The sequence below is a fragment of the Artibeus jamaicensis genome, unplaced genomic scaffold, assembly GCF_021234435.1.
Source record: "Artibeus jamaicensis isolate MK-2021 breed Jamaican fruit bat unplaced genomic scaffold, CSHL_Jam_final contig_490, whole genome shotgun sequence".
Classification (NCBI taxonomy): Eukaryota; Metazoa; Chordata; class Mammalia; order Chiroptera; family Phyllostomidae; genus Artibeus; species Artibeus jamaicensis.
In genome coordinates, this window is record NW_026521861.1 from 822,904 (window position 1) to 841,314 (window position 18,411).

The 18,411-nt window shown below is 51.1% G+C and overlaps 1 protein-coding gene across 6 annotated transcripts in view; it reads left to right on the forward strand.

Moving 5' to 3' along the window:
- Positions 1-18,411, forward strand: part of PAX2 (paired box 2) — an 85,883-nt gene that overhangs the window by 55,417 nt on the left and 12,055 nt on the right. For all 6 annotated transcript variants that reach the window (XM_037159477.2, XM_037159474.2, XM_037159472.2 and 3 more), the window contains 2 exons: positions 10,099-10,274; positions 12,414-12,540. In XM_037159477.2, coding sequence (XP_037015372.1) covers positions 10,099-10,274; positions 12,414-12,540 — 303 coding nt within the window. The remainder of the gene's footprint in view (positions 1-10,098; positions 10,275-12,413; positions 12,541-18,411) is intronic.

Below are 18,411 nucleotides of genomic sequence, written 5' to 3' on the forward strand. Positions count from 1 at the left end.
CACTTTTCCTTACATCGTTCATGAAGTTAGGAAGGAGATGCTTTGTGAAATGTTAACACTCACTACATCCAGAGCATTTGTTTGATTAATCAATAAAAAAAAGCCAATTTAAGTCAAGGCATAGATTGAGTGCCTGCTATGTATGGAATAGGGCAGGACTGATTTACAGAGGTAAATAGGACACAGTTCTTGACCTCAAGAATCTTCCGATCTAGTAGGGAGATAAACATGTACGTCATTCATTATATGAACAGGATGTGATAGGTGCTATAATTAAGGTATGAAGTGCTATGAGGAATTTTCTTAAAAAAGTGTTAGTTGCTTCCAATCAGAGCAACTGAGGAAGTCTTGGTGAGGATGGCGTTTGGTCTGAGGGCTAATATCCAGTTCATGTGCCACAACTTATTCTTGGTGAGTGCACGCAAGCTCCAGAGTGTCACCGTTTTCCTTTCTAGTGCCAACAAACTGACTCTATAATAGTTTCTTCTAAAAGATTTCCAGACCCCAATATTAAATTTATTTGCATAAGCTTACCTCCCCTTCTCCCCCCCCACTTTTTTTTGCAAGGCAAATGGCATCAAGCTTTGTCACTGCCCCACTTTTTCATTGTGACTTTTAAAGGATCATCAAAAACATTTTAGAACCCTATCTACCTTCTCTCCCCAGGGTCCTGCTACATGAATATCTAGACCTGGGGAAGCTAACTCAGTGGAAATGGTCAGGAGTACCCGCCTGACCCCCTCCTGACCCGGGCAACTCCTGCTGGTCCCATTTAGAAGACTCTTTTCTCTGGTGGAGAAGTTCTGCCTTCTCTCTCTTTTCTCTCAGTACTAACCTCCTCTTTCCCAGCACTGAGCCTAAACCTGCCTCACATTTTGTTTTCTCCAAACATAGCTACCAAGGCCCTTTCTTGTTGTCTCGGCTACTTCTGAGCTTCCGTCTTCCTGACAGGCTCGCGCTATTCTCATATCCATCCTTGGTTATGGTCCCCTCCTTCCATCTGTTGTGTGTCCTTTACAACAGGAAAAAAATAACTTTTGTCTGATAATAAGTACAATGCATGCTCACTGTAAAATATTTTGAACATAAGTAAACTTTGCAAAATTACCCATGATCTCATCATCGAGAGGTAACCACTGTTGGAATTTGGTATATTCTTTTACAGTCTCTTTTTTTTTGGTGCATGTATAATTTTATATATAATTTTTTATCAAAATTGGAATGATATTATATATACAGCTTGTCTTGCTATTTTCACTTAACATTATATAGAATCATTTTCACATATCATTAAATATTCTTTGAAAACATGATTTTTTAATGGCCGCATAATCTTCCACTATTCGGTGTACATGTCCTTTTAAAATCTTGGCTCATCATATTTTAAAGCTTATTCGTGTGCAGCCACAGTGATTTTCCTTAAATGCCCTTCTCTTCCCGCCCCTCCCCCACTCTCACTCCCTCAACTGTGTCAGGGTGATTCTCTGAGCTTGCAGAGGCAGAATTTCATTTTTAGAGGATCCAATCCTTACGGAATTGTGTTTCCTTCTAGAATCTCTTGCCATGGGATTGCATGGCTATTCTCTCCCTCAACACACAGCAGTTTGCTTTCCTAGAGTCAGATTTTGTCCAATGCCTCCTTCCTTTGCTACTGTCAACTCCAGACACGCTTGCTTTCTCCCCAGATCCCCATCACTTACCCTTCATCAGTTTTTCCTTCTTGGCCGAAATTAAGCAGCTTGAAATAGTGGCAATGGCTCTGGGCCGAGACCCTCAGCTCACAACCGGACAATGACTGGCTGGGCGACATGGGGAAATTACTTCACCTTTCTAAGCCTCCCCTTTTTTTTTTTAAATCTCTTAGAGAGAATGGGATTAATAATCCTGATACTTTCCAGCTGTAAAATATGATGACACCAAATCCAAAATAGCAATTTCCTTTGTTGCTTTTTTTCCTTCTAAAAGGTAAAATGTTGAATAAGGCAAGTTAAGAACCTACCAACCTTTGCTTTTGGAATTCTATTTGACAAATCAGTTAACCTTTTTTTTTCACCTACTATGTGTCAGGCCCAATGCTGGGTTTTTAAAGATTAAAAAACATGTTCCTGCCTTCAAAATGGGAATAATAATAGAAACCCCCTGCTTAAGTTCTGGCGAAAATTAAATGAGTTAATATATGTGAAATTCTGAGATGGATGCCTAATATATAGTAAACACTTAATGTTAGCTGCTGTTATTGTAAGGATTAAATCAGTGGCTATACGTTCAGCCAAGTGTCTGGCATAATAATGGGAACTGGATCGATTTTAGTTATTATTATTATTTTTGCAATAGAGGTTTGGATAGATGGCTATTGGAACACAGAGAAAGGAGAAATTCATGCTGCCAAGAGGGAGCTAGCAACCCTCTGGTGTACCTCTGAGGAAACTCAATCCAGAAAAGTTTAAGAGACTTGGCCAAGGTCACACAGCACATAATCAACAAAACTAGGAGTTCAACCAGGAGATGTTACTACCAGTCCAGTGTCCAGTTAGGGTGACGAAGGCAGATAGTGTCCCCAGAGGCACAGGAAGACAGGGCAAGCAGGCCAGGCCCCCTGCCCACCTTTCATCCTACCATGAACTCACTGAGTGCTTAGAAGCTGGGCTCTGTTAAGGAGAACCCCTTGGTCAAAGGTCGCCAGGGCTGGAAGGCTTAGCTGAACTTTGTCTTTGGGTCAGATTGCCAAGGGCTTCTTTGTGCCCATCCTCCTCCTCAACGTGGGTTGGGGTTCTGGACAGGGTGGTCTCACAGATTGTCCAGTTTAAGGATGGGAAGCAGTGGGGTACGCCACCCCAGCTCCTTGGACAGACGGCGTCTCCGCCAGCACGGTCTCCAGCCCAGCCCTGTCCCAGCACCGTGCAGCACCGCTTTCCTCCCCTGCCCTCCATTTCCTCTCCATTTCCACTTTCCACCACGCTTTGCACTTTGCGCACCCTCTCTCCCTCCTGTCTTTCCTCCCTCCCTTTCCCAGTCTTCTGCCCTTCTCTCATTCTCACACTCCTCCCCTTTCTTTTCTCTTTCCCCTCCCCTCCCCTCCCTATTCCATTCATCCTTGTTGCATGCCCAGTCTGAAAGCAGCCCCACTCCTAGTCACAAACCCCACAACTCCCTGTTCTCAATCAGATGGGAGGGCCAGGGTGGCAGCTCAGACCTTCGCAGTCCTGCTGCTGTGGGGGTGGGGGTGGGGCTGGGGCTGCACAGGCGGGCTGCCCTGAATGACAAGCGGTGATATTGATCGCATTCTGAACTCAGCCCAGCCGATAGAAGGTAATTAATGACTCCATTTGCCTCAGTACAGAGGAGAACAATTGAGTTTGAAACTGCAACAACTGGCAGCTGGGGAGACTAGGGGACTGCCTGGGGGTGAACCCCTCAGAGGGGGAAGGGGTGTTAGCGGAGCTAAGGTGTAGAGAGAGAGGGCAGAGGCCGTAGGTCACAATGGCATGGAGCAAATGTCTGCCCAGAGCCCCACTCCCAACCACCCCTCTTGCTCCCCCCAGCCCCCTGGAGGCCTGAGGCCCATCACCCACTGTTTCCACCTCCTCCACGTTTTCTCTTTCCTTCCTGTATTACTTTTTCAGGTCACTTTTTGCCTGCAGATGAAGGAAGGCTCACTTTCCCCAAGACAGCTTCCTGTCCACGATGTGGTCTTACTCATGCTTTTAACTCTCCCTGAGCTTGTTTGCCCTTGTGTAAAATTGAACTAATGGTGTCTCTTCTGCAAGTGTTCTGTGAGGATTAGAGAGATTGCATGTAAATCACCTCGAACCTGCTTAAGACATAGTTAGTGCTCAGTAATGGTGATAAGGACAATCTTTGACAAAGGAGGCAAATTTGGTAGTGTCGAACAAATAATTTTGCCTCTCAGCTGAAAATGAGAATAATAATTACCTTGTAAAGGTAAATGGATTTAATGAGCATATGTGAAGGCCCTAGTACTGGCAGCTTCCCCAGTGACAGGTAGGTATTTGTGTTGGGTATTAGAAAACTGAACTCAGTGTAGTCCTCTAGTACCTCCTTTAAAACAGACCCATCAAGTGCGTAGTCCTTGCTTCCAGGGATTTGGTGGGCAGCCTCTGTTTACCCCATTTTAATCCTGTAGACTTTGATAACCTGGGCACTTTCTGACCAAGAACAGGACAGTATTTTATTCTGTTTGTTACCATTACCCCACCTCCCTCTTGGTCAATGCTTGAGAATTGCTCTTGTCCCTTACGGTGACTACTTTGGGAATTTGGATAGAATGTCCACACACAAGGAAGACTGAGCATTTCTGTTTTATCCCTTGTCCCTAACTCTCACCCCTTAGACATGGTGTTCAGTGACTGTCCCCCCTCTCCAAGCTACTGAGACCTCACTGGACAACCTTATTTATGATTGGCCAGAGAGAAGGTTCCGGTCGGAGGTCAGAGAGGTGGGGTACAGCCCTCTGCTCCAGGGAAACCCAGGAATAGATGGGGAGAGACAAGCCTAAGTGAATGAGGAGATCAGATCTTTTTATTGAGGAGTAAAAGGTTATTATTAGTGATTCTAGAAGGGGTGCATGCTCATTGTACAAAGCTTGGATGATTAGGAAAGAATTAGTTGAGATGAAAATCACCATGCGGGGTAGCTCTCCTCTCAGTCAAGATGATCTTAGGTTTTGCAGTTCACTTCTTTTGCATGGAGTCTGAGAGCTGATGCTCATTGGTTCAGTCCACACCTGGTTACAGAGCACCTTCCTTGTGCCAGGCTCCCTGGTAGATATGCCCTTGAGCTAGCCACTTACCCTCATCTAATCTTCAGCTCACTTACTCTGAGCCTCAGCTTCCTCGCCAGTAAAAAGGGGATTATAATCCTCACCTACCTTGGAGAGTGGTTGAGAAACCCAAATAACCTAAGGTCTTTGAAACCTTTTTGTTAACTGCTAAGCAAATACAAAGTGCTTAGCGGGGAAGACAATATGAGCCTTTGTTCTCCTTGAAAGAATAATATACATCAAAGTTTTAACTCAGCACTTTGTTTAATTTGATTAATTTATTTATATCTGCCTTGTTCCGAAAAGGACTTGGGAGGTTCACTCTCCTTGAAAGTGCTCACACTGTAGTGAATGAAGGTCCTGGAATGGGCTCCAGGTTTGAGACTACCTGGCTGTGTGACCTTGGACTTGTCTTCTCCCCTCCTCCACCTCACTGCCCACCCCACTAGTTTTCATTACTGTAAAATGAGGACTTTTCACCAGGTGTCCCCTAATCACTCTGGGCACAGTCTGTGCTCAGCCAGCTCCGGGGCCACAGGCTGCAGCTTCAGCATAGAGAGGATGCAAAGCAGAGGAATGGGGATACTGGCAGGGAAACCATGTCCTGGATGGGGCCAAGTGGCCCCCAGCTGGGCCCCTGGCTTTGGTACCCAGGCAGCAGAGTGAAATGATGTAGAGAGCAGGCTCTGGAACCAGACAGACCTGAATTCAAATCCTCACTGTCATTTGCCAGCTGCATGGCCTCAGATAAACTATTTAATCTCTTTGCCTCAGTTTCTCTATCTTTAAATAGGTATCATAATATTTACCTCCCAGGGATGTTAGTAGGGGGATTAAATAAACTGTGTAAAGTTCAACAATGGCTTGTGATAAGCTCTCAGTACTGTGAGCTGCTAATGGATGGTGGCTGGTCAGGGGGGAGCAGGAGAACAGGGCCGAATCCTTCACCTACGGAGACCGACTAGCCCACGGTTCCTTTTTTGCTCTTTGGGGTCTTACTAAACCTACAGCAACCACATTTTCCAACCTCAGTCTGTGGCCCAAGAGTGGGATAGGATTTTGGAAATCAGAACTGTTCCAGAAAGCTCAGGATGTATGGCCACCATACTCCAGCCCTCTTCTTAGAGTCCTGACAAGGGGCTTCTATCCCATCAAGGTGAAGGCCAAGGGCCTCCTCCCATCATTTGGGAAAGGCTTTTCTTAGAACCAGCTCCCACCATGGACAAATAGACTCATGTTGCATTGACCCTGCTCTTTGTGACCAGGGGTTGGTGTGGGGAGTCCAAAGCAGAGGCTGTCTGGGCCCCATTCTCAAGCCACCTCTCTTGCCTGCTTTGGATGGCAGTTCCGCAGCTCCAAGGTTCTGCACTGGGAACTCGGTGCTCTCTGTCCCTTGGGGACAGGCAATGTAGGTGGGCAGGATGGTGCCGATGAGAGCAGGAAGGGCCTCCTGTGGACTGGAATTGATGCTGCCAGAAGCTAAGCAGTGGGAATGAGTGAAGAGGGGCATAGGTCTATCCAGGGGCCTCTGATAGCTGGGATGAGAGGGACTTGCCTGACAAGGAACTAGGTGTCCTAGGGTGCCAAGTAAATCAGGTCAACAGTCCAAAGACCTTCTGCCAGGGGTCTGGCTTTGAGTGCTCCCTGGCAGAACCTCGTTCATTTATTCTAAAGTCATTCATTGAGTACCAACTGTACGCCCGGCTCTGTGCCTGGCACTGGAGCTCCCAAGATGCATGGGTCCCGGTCCCTGCACACAGGAGCTCACAAGGGGAAGGACACTCTCTAATTACTCACACCCTTTCCTTCCCTGCTCACTCTGGGACCGCTTCTGCCTCCTTCTCTAGTTTAGCCCAGCTCTGCCAAAGAGCACTTCAGAACCTAGGCCTAGCAGCCATATCATAGCCCAGTTCCATCCTCTTCCTTGCTGTCACCTCTGAGACCACCCTTGGGAAATCCCACTCTGAGCTCTCTCTCTCCATTCTCCCGAGAGGGGTCTCTCCAAATGGTTGGCGGTAACAACTGCTTCATTTTCTCATCCTTTTCTATTCTTCCATGTTCTCTTGTCTTCTCTGCTCCTCCTCTATTCTCTTCTCCATCTCCTCACCCACTCCCTACCCTCATCTGGGCCCTGGGCTGCCCTCCTTAGCTGGATACCCAGGTTTACAGGGAAGCAGAGCCAGCTGGGTTTATCCCTGTGGCAGGTGCCCTCACCCAAGCCAGTGCTGACCCAGGTTCCTGGCATGGGAACCTTCTTCCCTCTCTTCCTCTCTCTTTTTGCCTTTTCTCAGGCACCTCTGAACTCCCTTTCCTCACTCCCTTCCCGCTCTTCCTCCTTACCTTCATTCCTCCCTTTCTTCTGTAGCTGAGGGAAAGGTACCACCAGGTTCTCTGGAGAGAGCCCAGGAGAACCTTTGGGCCCTGTGGCTGATCTGAGAGGGCTGCCTCCCTGTCCCCCACCGGCCACACCACTGCCCTCTCCCTGCCCCTTTGGCTCACCTCCCTGATCCCCCAGAACTTCTCTGCACCCTTCATGATTCATCGTTACTGCTGCCTTTCCCCGCCCCTGTCACTTCCTTCTCCTTTGGGGATTTTGCTCGCACCTCCGCTGCCTCTCATGGGGGTTCTCTGCATGCCTTCATCACACCAGTTTGCTCTGCTGCTCCTCCAGCTCCTTCTTTCTCTTCCTCTCCCCACCCCCTTGCTTCTCCTCCTCTTCCCCTTCCCTGCCTCCCACTGCCATCTCTGCCAGTAGCAGACTTCCTTTTGCCTTTCCTTTTCCTCCCCATTTCTCTACATTGCAGCCTCTGTAACCTGTCTCATCACCAGGACCCAAGTATACAAAAAAATAAATAAATAAAAAGGTCAGTGAGTGGAGGGAGCAGCAATAACCCCTAAAACAGTACTATCAGTGGAACATGATTGATCAATTGAATTCCATAGCGGCTGAAAAATGTGGGATTAAGTAGTGTATTATACGCACAATGAGTTGAGGCATGATGTTCATTTCAAGTTCATTTCGCCGGCCTCTGCCACCAGATCAGGCAATCAATAGGGGCAGCAGATATCATATATCACCTCTCTGCGGGCTGGGGAGAGAGCACCATAATCTCTCGCAAATTTAGAGTGACAGATTTGTCAAGATCTGAAGGGCCCCTGAATAAATGAAGGAAAAGCGACTCCTCCAGCCAGTGACCTGAAGACAAAGCTTCAGTTCAGCCTTTACACACACATACACACACAGGCTTAGTCAAGCCACACACAGGCATATTCACAAATCTACACAAGGGCATGGTACGAGTCTCGCCCCACACACGCACACACCCATGCACATAATGTGCGAGCATCCGCTCACAGACAGAGGCACACTTTACTGCCCAGGGCCCGCTGGTGACACTGTAATAACCTCACACAAAGACACTCTCGCTGCCTCCCCCAGTCCTTACAGCCAGGCTTCCCCCAAAGGTGGGGCACTCCAGCAGGGGAGGATTAGGACACAATGAGACATGCAAAGAGCTGCAAGGGGTGGGATGAGGATGACAGCACATCCGTGGAAGAGAAGCAGGGACAGGAGACACGTGGGAGATGTGGGCTCGTGCTCCCCATGCAACGGCCCATGCACACGCGCACGCACACACACACACACATCTTTCCAGGAAAGTTCTCACTCTGTCACTTACACACACCCAGACACTTATATGTTTACACACGTAGAAATGCATCTACTAAGTGAATACTTACACATGAGGGAGAAATAAATATGTCACACCCTAACTTATATTAAGAAAGGCATACACCCTCTCAGGCAGACAATCATTGCAGAGGCTTGTAGAGAAAAAAACACAACCACCGAGTTTTGTGTCCAGAGGAACAGAGAGAACATAGAAATACCACTGAGACTGTCCCTGTGTCTGTCTGTCCTTCTGGGACTTGATCCTGGTTTTCATTTCTCTCTCTTTCTCCCACCCTGTCACACACACACACACACACACACACACACACACACACACACACATTTTCTTTGCTTTCCCATCCCCTCCAGAATAAAGCAGAGGGAAGACAGGAGGTCCCGTTAAGAAAGCAGACCCCCGTTCTCTGTCTGAGAGGCCAGCAAGAGAGGATGGCTGCAGGTTGAGGTTAATCAATATGTAATATTTTCTATGTTCTCCCGAATGATACTGTATGGTGTTACTGTATATAATGCAGTATTGATTATATCATATCATATAATCACCTATAAACTGATATATATAAGAATCCCAGAGGATCACCCTGGGACCTACAACATGGGCTGGACCCAGGCCCAAGGCCCTGGGGGTTTTGGCCCAGCTGTGGTCCCGGGAGGTTGCAGGGTGCGGGTCCAGGGAGAGGTAGTACAGTAGGCACTTGGCCCACTGTGTGCCCTGAAAACTCCTGTGGGCCTGATGCAGGAGGGCAGGGATGGGGAGGCAGGGGGGCAGCACGGTGAGGAAGCCTGGGTGCCTGGGTGGGGCAGGAGGTGCATAGCACTGGCCTGCGGCACCGGGGAGCCGGCAGTGCCGTGGCCTTTCCTTGGTGGAGCGAGCCTCAGCTCCCTGTGGAGACCCACAGGAGGAACGAGGTGGCCAGGGAACTGGCCTCTGGTAGGGGCCTAGCCAGAGTCCAGGCCAGGGACGGAGGCTGAGCAGGGTGGCGGGGGCAGCACAGTGTCCACAAGGACTCTGTCTTCAGTCTCTGTCCAAGTTAGTGTTTTACTGCCCACCTGCGTCCGCTGTTCTCCTGGTCTGGGCTCAGTCCTGGCACAACGCAAGCAAAATGCCTCAGCTTGGCTTCAAGTCCCTCCGCCCTCAGTGGTGAAGTTAATTACTTCACCCAGTCTCCATGTTACACTCAGCCTCAGAGATTTGATGATTTTCCACCCTTGGAGCCAGTGGAACTGATATTCATCTCAGAGCCAAGTTCAATTCTCCACAGGCTGGGCAATGCTGGTCCCAGACACCCAGCTCCTCCTCCAGGCCAACCCAGGCCAGGGCCCAGGTGCTCAGGAGAGATGGCCCCTGAGATCCCCTATGACCCCACCTCTATCTAGTCCTCTGGCCCCACACTGGGACAACCTCCCTGTCTCTTCCCAGCTCCTTCAGAGGCTCTGGCTGCCTCAGCCAGATCTCTGAGGCGTGGCAAGCCCTGGGCCAGCCCCCCCAGCCTCAAAGCTGGGAGTAAGGGGTCCTAGCACAGCTGCAAAGCCCCAGGGACCAAGCCAGGTGCCCCATTTGCCCACTGCACTATTCTGTGCCTCTGCTGGCCTGTGCTGATGCCCCGAGTGTCCCTGTGTCCCCCAGATGTGTCCGAGGGCTCAGTCCCCAATGGAGACTCCCAGAGTGGCGTGGACAGTTTGCGGAAGCACTTGCGAGCTGACACCTTCACCCAGCAGCAGCTGGAAGCTTTGGATCGGGTCTTTGAGCGTCCTTCCTACCCTGACGTCTTCCAGGCATCAGAGCACATCAAATCAGAACAGGTGAGGAAGGCGCTTGCTGCGTGCAGAAGAGGAAAGGAGCTGGGCAGAGCAGGCCTCTGGAGCGTGTGCACAGGGATCAGCCATGTGCACACCCAGCACTGCATGTGCTGCATGTGATCAAACCATGTGTGGCTCATGTGAACACACACAGGACATGTGAACACACTCACACAGGACATTATGGTGGAGTTAGGGCAAATTATTGTGGTATGTGGTATTTAGAAATGGTGAGTTCTGGGAGCAAGTATGGTCTTGGGTAAGTCTTAACCCTTTCAGAGCCTCAGTTTCCCCCTCTACAAATGAAGGCCTTGGACATAGGATCTAACAGATCCCTTCAGGCCCTGCCATGCCCTGCTTGTGGCATAGAGTACTCAGGAACTGCCTTTTGCCGTGCCCCCTGCCTGAATCCCCCAGGTCCTACAGAAAGTCTGTGCCAACCCATGGCACTCTTCTCGCCCAGCTGTGCCTGCCTCTTGCTCCCCAGTCCAGAACACACAGCCTGCAGCCCACCTGCATGATGCACAAATGTAGAGACACATCTCCCAACTCCTCACGTTTGCCCATGTGCACACGTTTGCACACCACCACACCCACCGACTCCCTTTCCCCACGGCCCACAGCACTCCCAGTGTTCCACCCACCAGCTCAGCGCCCTCCAGCCCCCCTTCCACCCGCACCTCAGTGGAGCCCACAGTGCACACGCCAAACACAGGAACACAGCCCCATTCTTCCCTCAGCTACAGTCCAAGCCAGGCCCACGACTGCAGCACCACACACACCGCTGCGAGTGCACGTGCACACAGGGCACGTGCACGCACACAAGCACACACATGCCGGCGCAGCCCCGCCAGCTCCACACAGCACAGTTCCACTCTAGGATTCCAACGACTCACAGCCACTCGCCTTTCTCCCCGCCTGTCCTTTTATCCCATAAGCTGTTTGTCTTCATAAAACAAAAATCAAAAGTCTTTTTAAGGTGCCCTGAGCCATAAACCAACAAAGGAGGAGCCAGCCGAGGCAGGCTGCTCGGTGCACCCTCCCCGAGTCCCCGGCTGTATTACAATGAATAACCTTTATTTACTTTCATTAGACTATTAAACACCAGCACAGTCATTTTTCCCCCTGAAACTCGGAGCAGGGCCCATAAAGCAAATCCGAAGCCTAATTGAGTTCATTTTAATTTCTCTCCGATCACAGCGAATTACTCTGGTGATAAATCAGGGGGCAGCTTCACCCCCAGTAGAAGGCCTAATTTGCAGCTAATTACAAAACTGATTTCTACAGGAAGATCAATACGAGAAGGAATTGGAAATGACGAGGCAATCCCGTCCAGCCAGGGAGGAGAGGGGGTCCTCTGGGGGGGCCAGGAAGTGGAAGGGAAAAAAACGGACCCGAAAGAGCAGAAAATCAGTTTTAATTTAACGTAATATTAATCAGAGCAACTTTTCCTGCTTTGTGCAGGCTCCTGGCCTGCCCAGCTCTGGGGTCTGGCTTGGCGGTGGCTGCAATAAAAAGGCAATTACCCAAGTGTTTCGGGCAGGACACCCTTTCAGAGTCAATGACTGGCCCCCTCCCACCCTTCTGTTAGCCATGTGGACTCTCCCCCTCCCCAATTTCATACCCCAGTGCACAGGCAGAGAGCGAGGGGCCCGTGGGGCTGTCTTTGTTTGTTTTTAAAAAGGGGGCACCAGCACCCGATCAGCCAGCCCAGCAGTGCCAGGCTGGAGGCCCCACCAGGCCCTTCCCCCAGCTCCTGCTGCTTCTGCCATGGTGTCATGGTCTGCCCCTCCTCCCCAAGGTTCTCCACCCGATGGGGACCTTGAAATACCCCTTGCCTCTCAGCAGAGGCACTGCTACACTCCAGCCTCCGGGCTTCTTAGGCAGGAGCTGCTACAGTAATGTGAAGGGTGCTCGGATAACCACCAACCAGGCATAAGCTATACCTAGGCTTCACAAAGTCAGGTCTGCATCTGCCCACACAAAACTGCATCATTTTCCAGCCCGCCCCTCCCGCTGCCTGGCCATCTCCTTCCACCCCAGCTGGGAGGGCTCCCCGGTCCTCCTCCCCATCTGCACACCGAGTCCTTTCTCCGACTGTGTGCATCAATAGAGAGCTGTCGCTTTTCTCTCTCCTCCCAGGGGAACGAGTACTCCCTCCCAGCCCTGACCCCTGGGCTTGATGAAGTCAAGTCGAGTCTATCTGCATCCACCAACCCTGAGCTGGCCAGCAACGTGTCAGGCACGCAGACATACCCCGTTGTGACCGGTAAGAGGGCTTCCAGGAGGGTGGGGGCAAGGCTTTTAGGGGGAGCACCTCAGCTCATGCCATCTAGGGCCCAGAGTGACAAGTAGACCCCCTGCCATATCTGTAGAGTGACTCTCCAAAAACCAGGGTGCTCCCTGGATAGATGTGTGCAGGTGTGCAGACGAAAAATTGTGGTCAGGGTCCCCATGTGCTTCAGCCTGGAAAGGGGGCTACTGCAGGCTCTTTCTGCCCATCCTCTTGCCTCTCTCTTTGCTTTTTACTTGCTTCCACCTAGGTGCTCAGAACTATAAGCCTCTTACCGGGACTTGTACATGACAGGGCAAAGGTAAACAGGCCAGGCTGATGAGAAGGGAGCATGAGTGCCCAGCGTTCAGCCTCTTACATCCCCAAGGTTGTTGGGGACCTGCTTTCCTCGTCCTCTGGGTAGACTGTGTTACTGCTGCTTCAGGCTTCAGGCCGTGGCATCCAACTCTGCAGTTATAGAAAAGCACAGTTATCCCAGCCCTCCTCTGGCTTCCCAGAGAAATCACAAAGAGTGAGACTTGATTTCCAGGCCAGGCAGGGTCAGGCCTGTCCCACAGTCAAGTGCAGGGGCACATACTCCACGTGCTCCCCTGGATTAGGAGCAGCAGAGGCAGCAAGAGTGGAAGAAGGCCGAGGTGTGGCAAGGGTAGGGCCCAGCCAGTGGAGCTCTAGGCCTCAGAGCTGCCGTCTGTGGAAGGCGCCTGGCACTGCAGAAGGGTTTCCAGGCCAGGAAAGCGCCCAAGTGGGAGAGACACACATTGAGGTGTTATTAAAATTCACCTAATTATTCTGGAGACACTAAAGCCAATGTGCCGTTTGTTCCTTAGGAGACAGAATGATTAAGAAGGGTCTCAGTGGGGATTGGGAGACACTGAGGCGTTACCTGCCGAGCAAGGCGAGCGGAGGCAGCCTGGGGACCTGGCAGCAGGGCAGCAAGCATCCAGCATCACAGCCAGTGGCAAAGACTGGGAGCAGGCCCAGCCTGCTCGCTGAAAGGCACGGCCCTGGTGCTGACTTGGAGCTGATCTGAGTATGGCTCAGGCCACAGATGGGCCACACGTGGCCACCCAGCCTCCCCCGGTTTGGGGCCGGGACAGCCCTGTTGTTAGTTTTCCCAGGTTCTCCTTAAGGAGTGTCCTGGTACAACTGTTTCCGGCCTGGACAGAGTTGAGCTCTTTGGCTAGACAATCAGAGGCTGAGTTCTGGGAGTGTCAGAGAACTGTGTGGTTGAGCTTTTGGGAGTAACAGCGTTAGCTGGATCAGGACACAGCCTGTTATCAACTGACCCTTGGCATGAACTCTCCTTAGCTCAGCTCAGAAGCTCTCTGAGCTATGCTGGGTACCCTGATTCAAGCCAGAGAGATGGCTCAGGCCAGGACCCCTTTCTCCTGATCTGCTGAGAGTTCAGTGGTCACTTCCCAAAGGGGGTGCACCCTAAGCAGCTGGTGAAAGAGCCCAGGAGGCTTTGCTCTGATTCCAGCTGTGCTTCCCTGGGCCCAGGGACACAGTCCAGAAGGCAGGGGCTTCCTGGGCAGGAGCAACGGAACTTGGGGGCAGGGCTTCTGCTGCAGACCTCGATGTTGGTGTAGAAAGTCTCTCCACCTTGAGCCTCCCCTACACGCCTCCCCCCCATGGCCCTGGAACGGTCCCAGCTCAGCCTGGGAACATCTCCGGCTGATCCATCTGGATCCAAGTGTGAGAAAAGTTCATTTCAGACCCAGCTTGACATTCCCAGGTGGCAAGTTAGCACTAACATCTCAATCTGTATGCGACATTTCAATCAAGCGAGGAGTAACAAAAGCAGAACCATTAACATTCGGAGCTGTTCACCAGTGGTAATGACGGGGAAACTCGCTCAGAAACTGGAAATTACCAAAAAGAGAGAAGTGTGTGGAGAGGTGGGGGAGGGGAGGTAGAAGGGGGTGGGGGCTGGGAATGATTTTTCTACACTTAGGAGGCCAAGATCCAATGTTTGGATGAATGGTGCCATTACCCGAGAAAGGGCCGCTCATTCTTAAAATGTTTTTGCTGGCAATTAAACGGCTGCAGTTATTGATCTTTGTTGATTTTATGTCCTCCTAATTTGCATAATCTATTAAAGATGAATGATTCATGATGTGTTTATTATGGGGACAAACAGAATTTGCTGAAGGTACTGTCAAGGTGAGAAGCGGGGTAGTGCCCGGAGACCTCGTGGGCCACCTCAGCAGTGGGTCCAGCGTGCTGGCCTTGAGGCCAGGACTTTGCGAGGAGCAGTGGGCAGTGACGCAGGGAAAGCAGGCACAAGAGTTCTCTAGAAAGATGCGGGCATCTTGGAGAACTAGGCTCCAAGCACGGCTGGGATTTGGGAGAGACTTTGGTGTATTTGCAGAAATCCTCTGCAAAGATTCTTAAAAAGCTGATTTTGTTGGAGAATGTGAAGAGCGTCGGTGAAGGAGGAGACAGGGAGGCCCGTTCCGACCGGTGATTCTGGCCAGGTGTGTGCTCAGTGAGAGGGCAGGGGCATCCTGTGTGCCCTGGTGCTCAAGGAGCCGTCTTCATCCTCCACATGCCAGGCACCCAGCTTGTCCTCCCTGGGGACAGGCAGCTGAGGCTGCAAACCTCTGGGAATGCGTCCTGAGGAAAGCGGCCCAGAATGCCCTAGCCCAGCTTGAAGAGCCGACCTTATTGATATTCCTGCCACCTCCTGGCACTGGAGGCTGATTTCAAACTTCACCAGCCACTTGATACAGCTGTTCCACAAGGTCAGGACTGAGAGGAGAGAGGAGCTTGGACTATTGTGTGGAGGGGAGAGTGGGGCCCAGTGGGCCAGGACACAGCTAATCACATTGCAAGCAAGGGTGGCTGCCAGAGGCCGCGGCTCGGCCCAATAGCTGCCCTCCCCACCTTCCATCATGGAACCGAGGAGAGAGACCAATTTTTCTGGGTAGTGTTTGCAAGTTCTGCCGAGATTTTAATTTCACTGCATCACAACTCAGCAAGCTGCCAAGTCAAGCTGGTTATTTAAATTTATCACCCACTTTCTCTTCTGCCCCTGGGCTGCTCTAGCTCAGCGGCATCTCTTCTCTCCAGCCCACTGCTCTAGGCTGCTGGTCTGGAACGGAGCCGAGTAGCTCCTAAGTGATAAGGAAAAAGGGACCAGCCAGATGAGAGAGTAGGTTGGGGGCACTCTGGCCCCAAGCTTCCTCAGGTTGGCTGGCTGTGGCTGGTACCTTCTTCTAACTTCTTATTCTTCCGAAGGACTCCCGGAGGGGCCACCATCAGCCCCTCAGTAGGCCCAGGGACCTCTGGATCAGGGACTCTTCCGTAAGGACTCTGGCTCCAGTTGTGAGTTGGTGCCTTCGTTCCTTCTACTCTCTTACCACTGGTAAAGAGTCCCTCTTCCCCACGGCCTCTTCACCTCGAACGCTCCCTTCCTGTGCCTGGCCAGGTCTGCAGCCATAGAGGAGAGTGAGGGGACACTGGCACTAATGTTGGTCTGGGAGAAGATGAGTACTAGTTTCAGGATTCCCTCAGTCTCTTGGAGATGCTTCAGACCACTTAGAGTGTCCCTTGACCTGGTGCAAGTCCACCCTGAATGTGAGAGTCGGTTCTCTACCCTGGAGCCCAAATGGAACGAGATGGCGCTGGAGAAAGTCAGGGGCTTGTGCACAGGCCGTCTGTCCCCAGAGCTGCTGCACTGAGTGGGCTTCGCTGGCCTCTAGTGGGCACCACTGCCATGCACGGGGCAGCTCTGTGCCCACGTGGTTCTTGCCACCTCATTTTAATCCCAGAGAGGGAATGGAGGAATGAGACTGAGGCCAGAAACAAGGCAGGTGAAACTTACCAAACACAGCTGGATAAAATATAGCGACAAGAGTTGTTAATACACAACCAAGTCACACTCTGTGGTACCAGAAATAGAGGGAAAGCCAAAGTCAGAGCAGTAGCGAGAGACTGCTGGTGTCGCACTGGAGGTACACCCTGACGGGGAAAGGCTGGCGTTGCAATACACCACACGGGAGGTATGACCCTGAGTCCAAGGGAAGCAGGAAGCTAGAATGGGTATCACCCTGCGTAGAGCGAGGAACAGAGTGGGACAACACTGTGCAATAAAGGGAAGTACAGAAAATCACCCCGCTGGCCCTGGGTAGCACGTGAGAGGGGAACATTCTCCAAGAGAAATGAAGACCCTGATACTGACCCCGGTTCACAGTCCAAATTTATCCCCTGAGTATGTGGCAGGAACTCCCAGCGAAGAACTTACATACAAATTTGTCCAGGATAGTAACCCACTCAGAAACCCCAGCAGGAACCAGGACAAACCTTCTCTGCAGAGACATTCCCCAGTCCAGGTCACCTGGGACTCCCACAGGAGGAAAAAATCCACCACTGTAACAAAATTACACACCTCACATCAACGGACTATCATGAGGGAGAGTCTGCAAAAGCAATAAATAGGACAGTTAACACCCCCAAGCACTGAGGATCATAGAACAATCCAAAGCAACTATAAAATAAGTATGTTTACTATTCTAAAAAGGATAAAAGAGAAGTATGGTTTTATGATTATCACAGATCTAGATCAAACTTGCCCTCCCCCACCACTGCTCAGCAAACTGTGACAGAGCGGAGATAATAAAGGGTAAAAAGTCCACACCTACAGCTTATTGTTCTGGGGTTCAGGAGCCATGGAAAGGGATGAGCCTCAAGCAGCCCTTGAAGTAGAGCCTGTCGCCTGCTTGTCCAAGCTCCCAGACAGCCAGGTCTCAGCAGAGAGTCATCTTTTTTCTGAACATTGGAGAATCATGACAAGGGCAGTGTGTTTCTCCCCAGTGGGCAGCGGGGAGAGCCTCGTTAGCTCTCCTGCCCCGGTGGGAAGAAGGTGGTTTTATTCAAGAGCTTGGGAGAAAATTCTCTTGATGCCTAGAGATACAGTGCCTCTCTAAAGGAGTCTAGAGCTAAGAACCAGAAGGAGAGGTGGTTGCTGCCCGGGAGGGAGGAAGCCCAGGCAGGGATAAGGAGCAGAAGAAGCAAGTTTGAGCAGAGGTGAGGAGGCCAGTAAGGTAAAGTTCAAAGAAAATTAAGGGCTGGCCGCCAGGACCTGGAGTCCTGGGGAAACAGTGTGGGCTCAGCTTCTGAGAAGGAGTCGTGAGCCCTTGGGAGCTCAGATTCCTTGCCCATGTCTAAGATGGTCAGCAAAGTGGCCTATTAGCAGATAGAAGCATGGGCCCTGGGAAACCCTCCTCCTCCCACTCAGGGAGTCCCGAGGACCTCCAGGAACTGCCTCTTTCCTGTAGTTAACAACTCCCTTCCAATGCGACTGCATTTCCCTCCATAAAACAAACAGCTTAGCCTTTGGCCAGCCCCTCGAGGGAGGAGAGGGCAATAAAGGCTGAGAAATGTTTCCGAAGGAGGCTGGGAGTCTCCTCGTCTTGTCTGTCTGCTCAAAGCCCCTGATTAGCTAGAGGAATTTAGGGCACAGACATCAGGGTTGCTCTCCAGCCTTGAAAGGAGAGAGGACCAGGGCAACACCAACATGCGGGAGTCAGAGAGCCCTTTACTGCGGAGGCAAGCCAGAGGGTTTCTCCTCAGCGCCCCCAGGCCCTGGACCCTTCATTTAAGCTGAGAAGGCCCATGGAAAGATGCTAGCTTCTTCCAAACATCCCTAAGGCCTCCAGTCACATCCCCAAGGACCTCCAGCCACCAGACCTCAGCTCTGATTTAATTATGGGGGCATTTCCATAGCAATGAGACAGTGACAGATAATGCAGGTGCCCTGGGCCTGCAGCCTAGGGAGTCACTGGATCAGGGCTCTGTTTCCTCCTCCTTTATCCCATCCACCTCTAGAGGGGAAGGATATTGAAA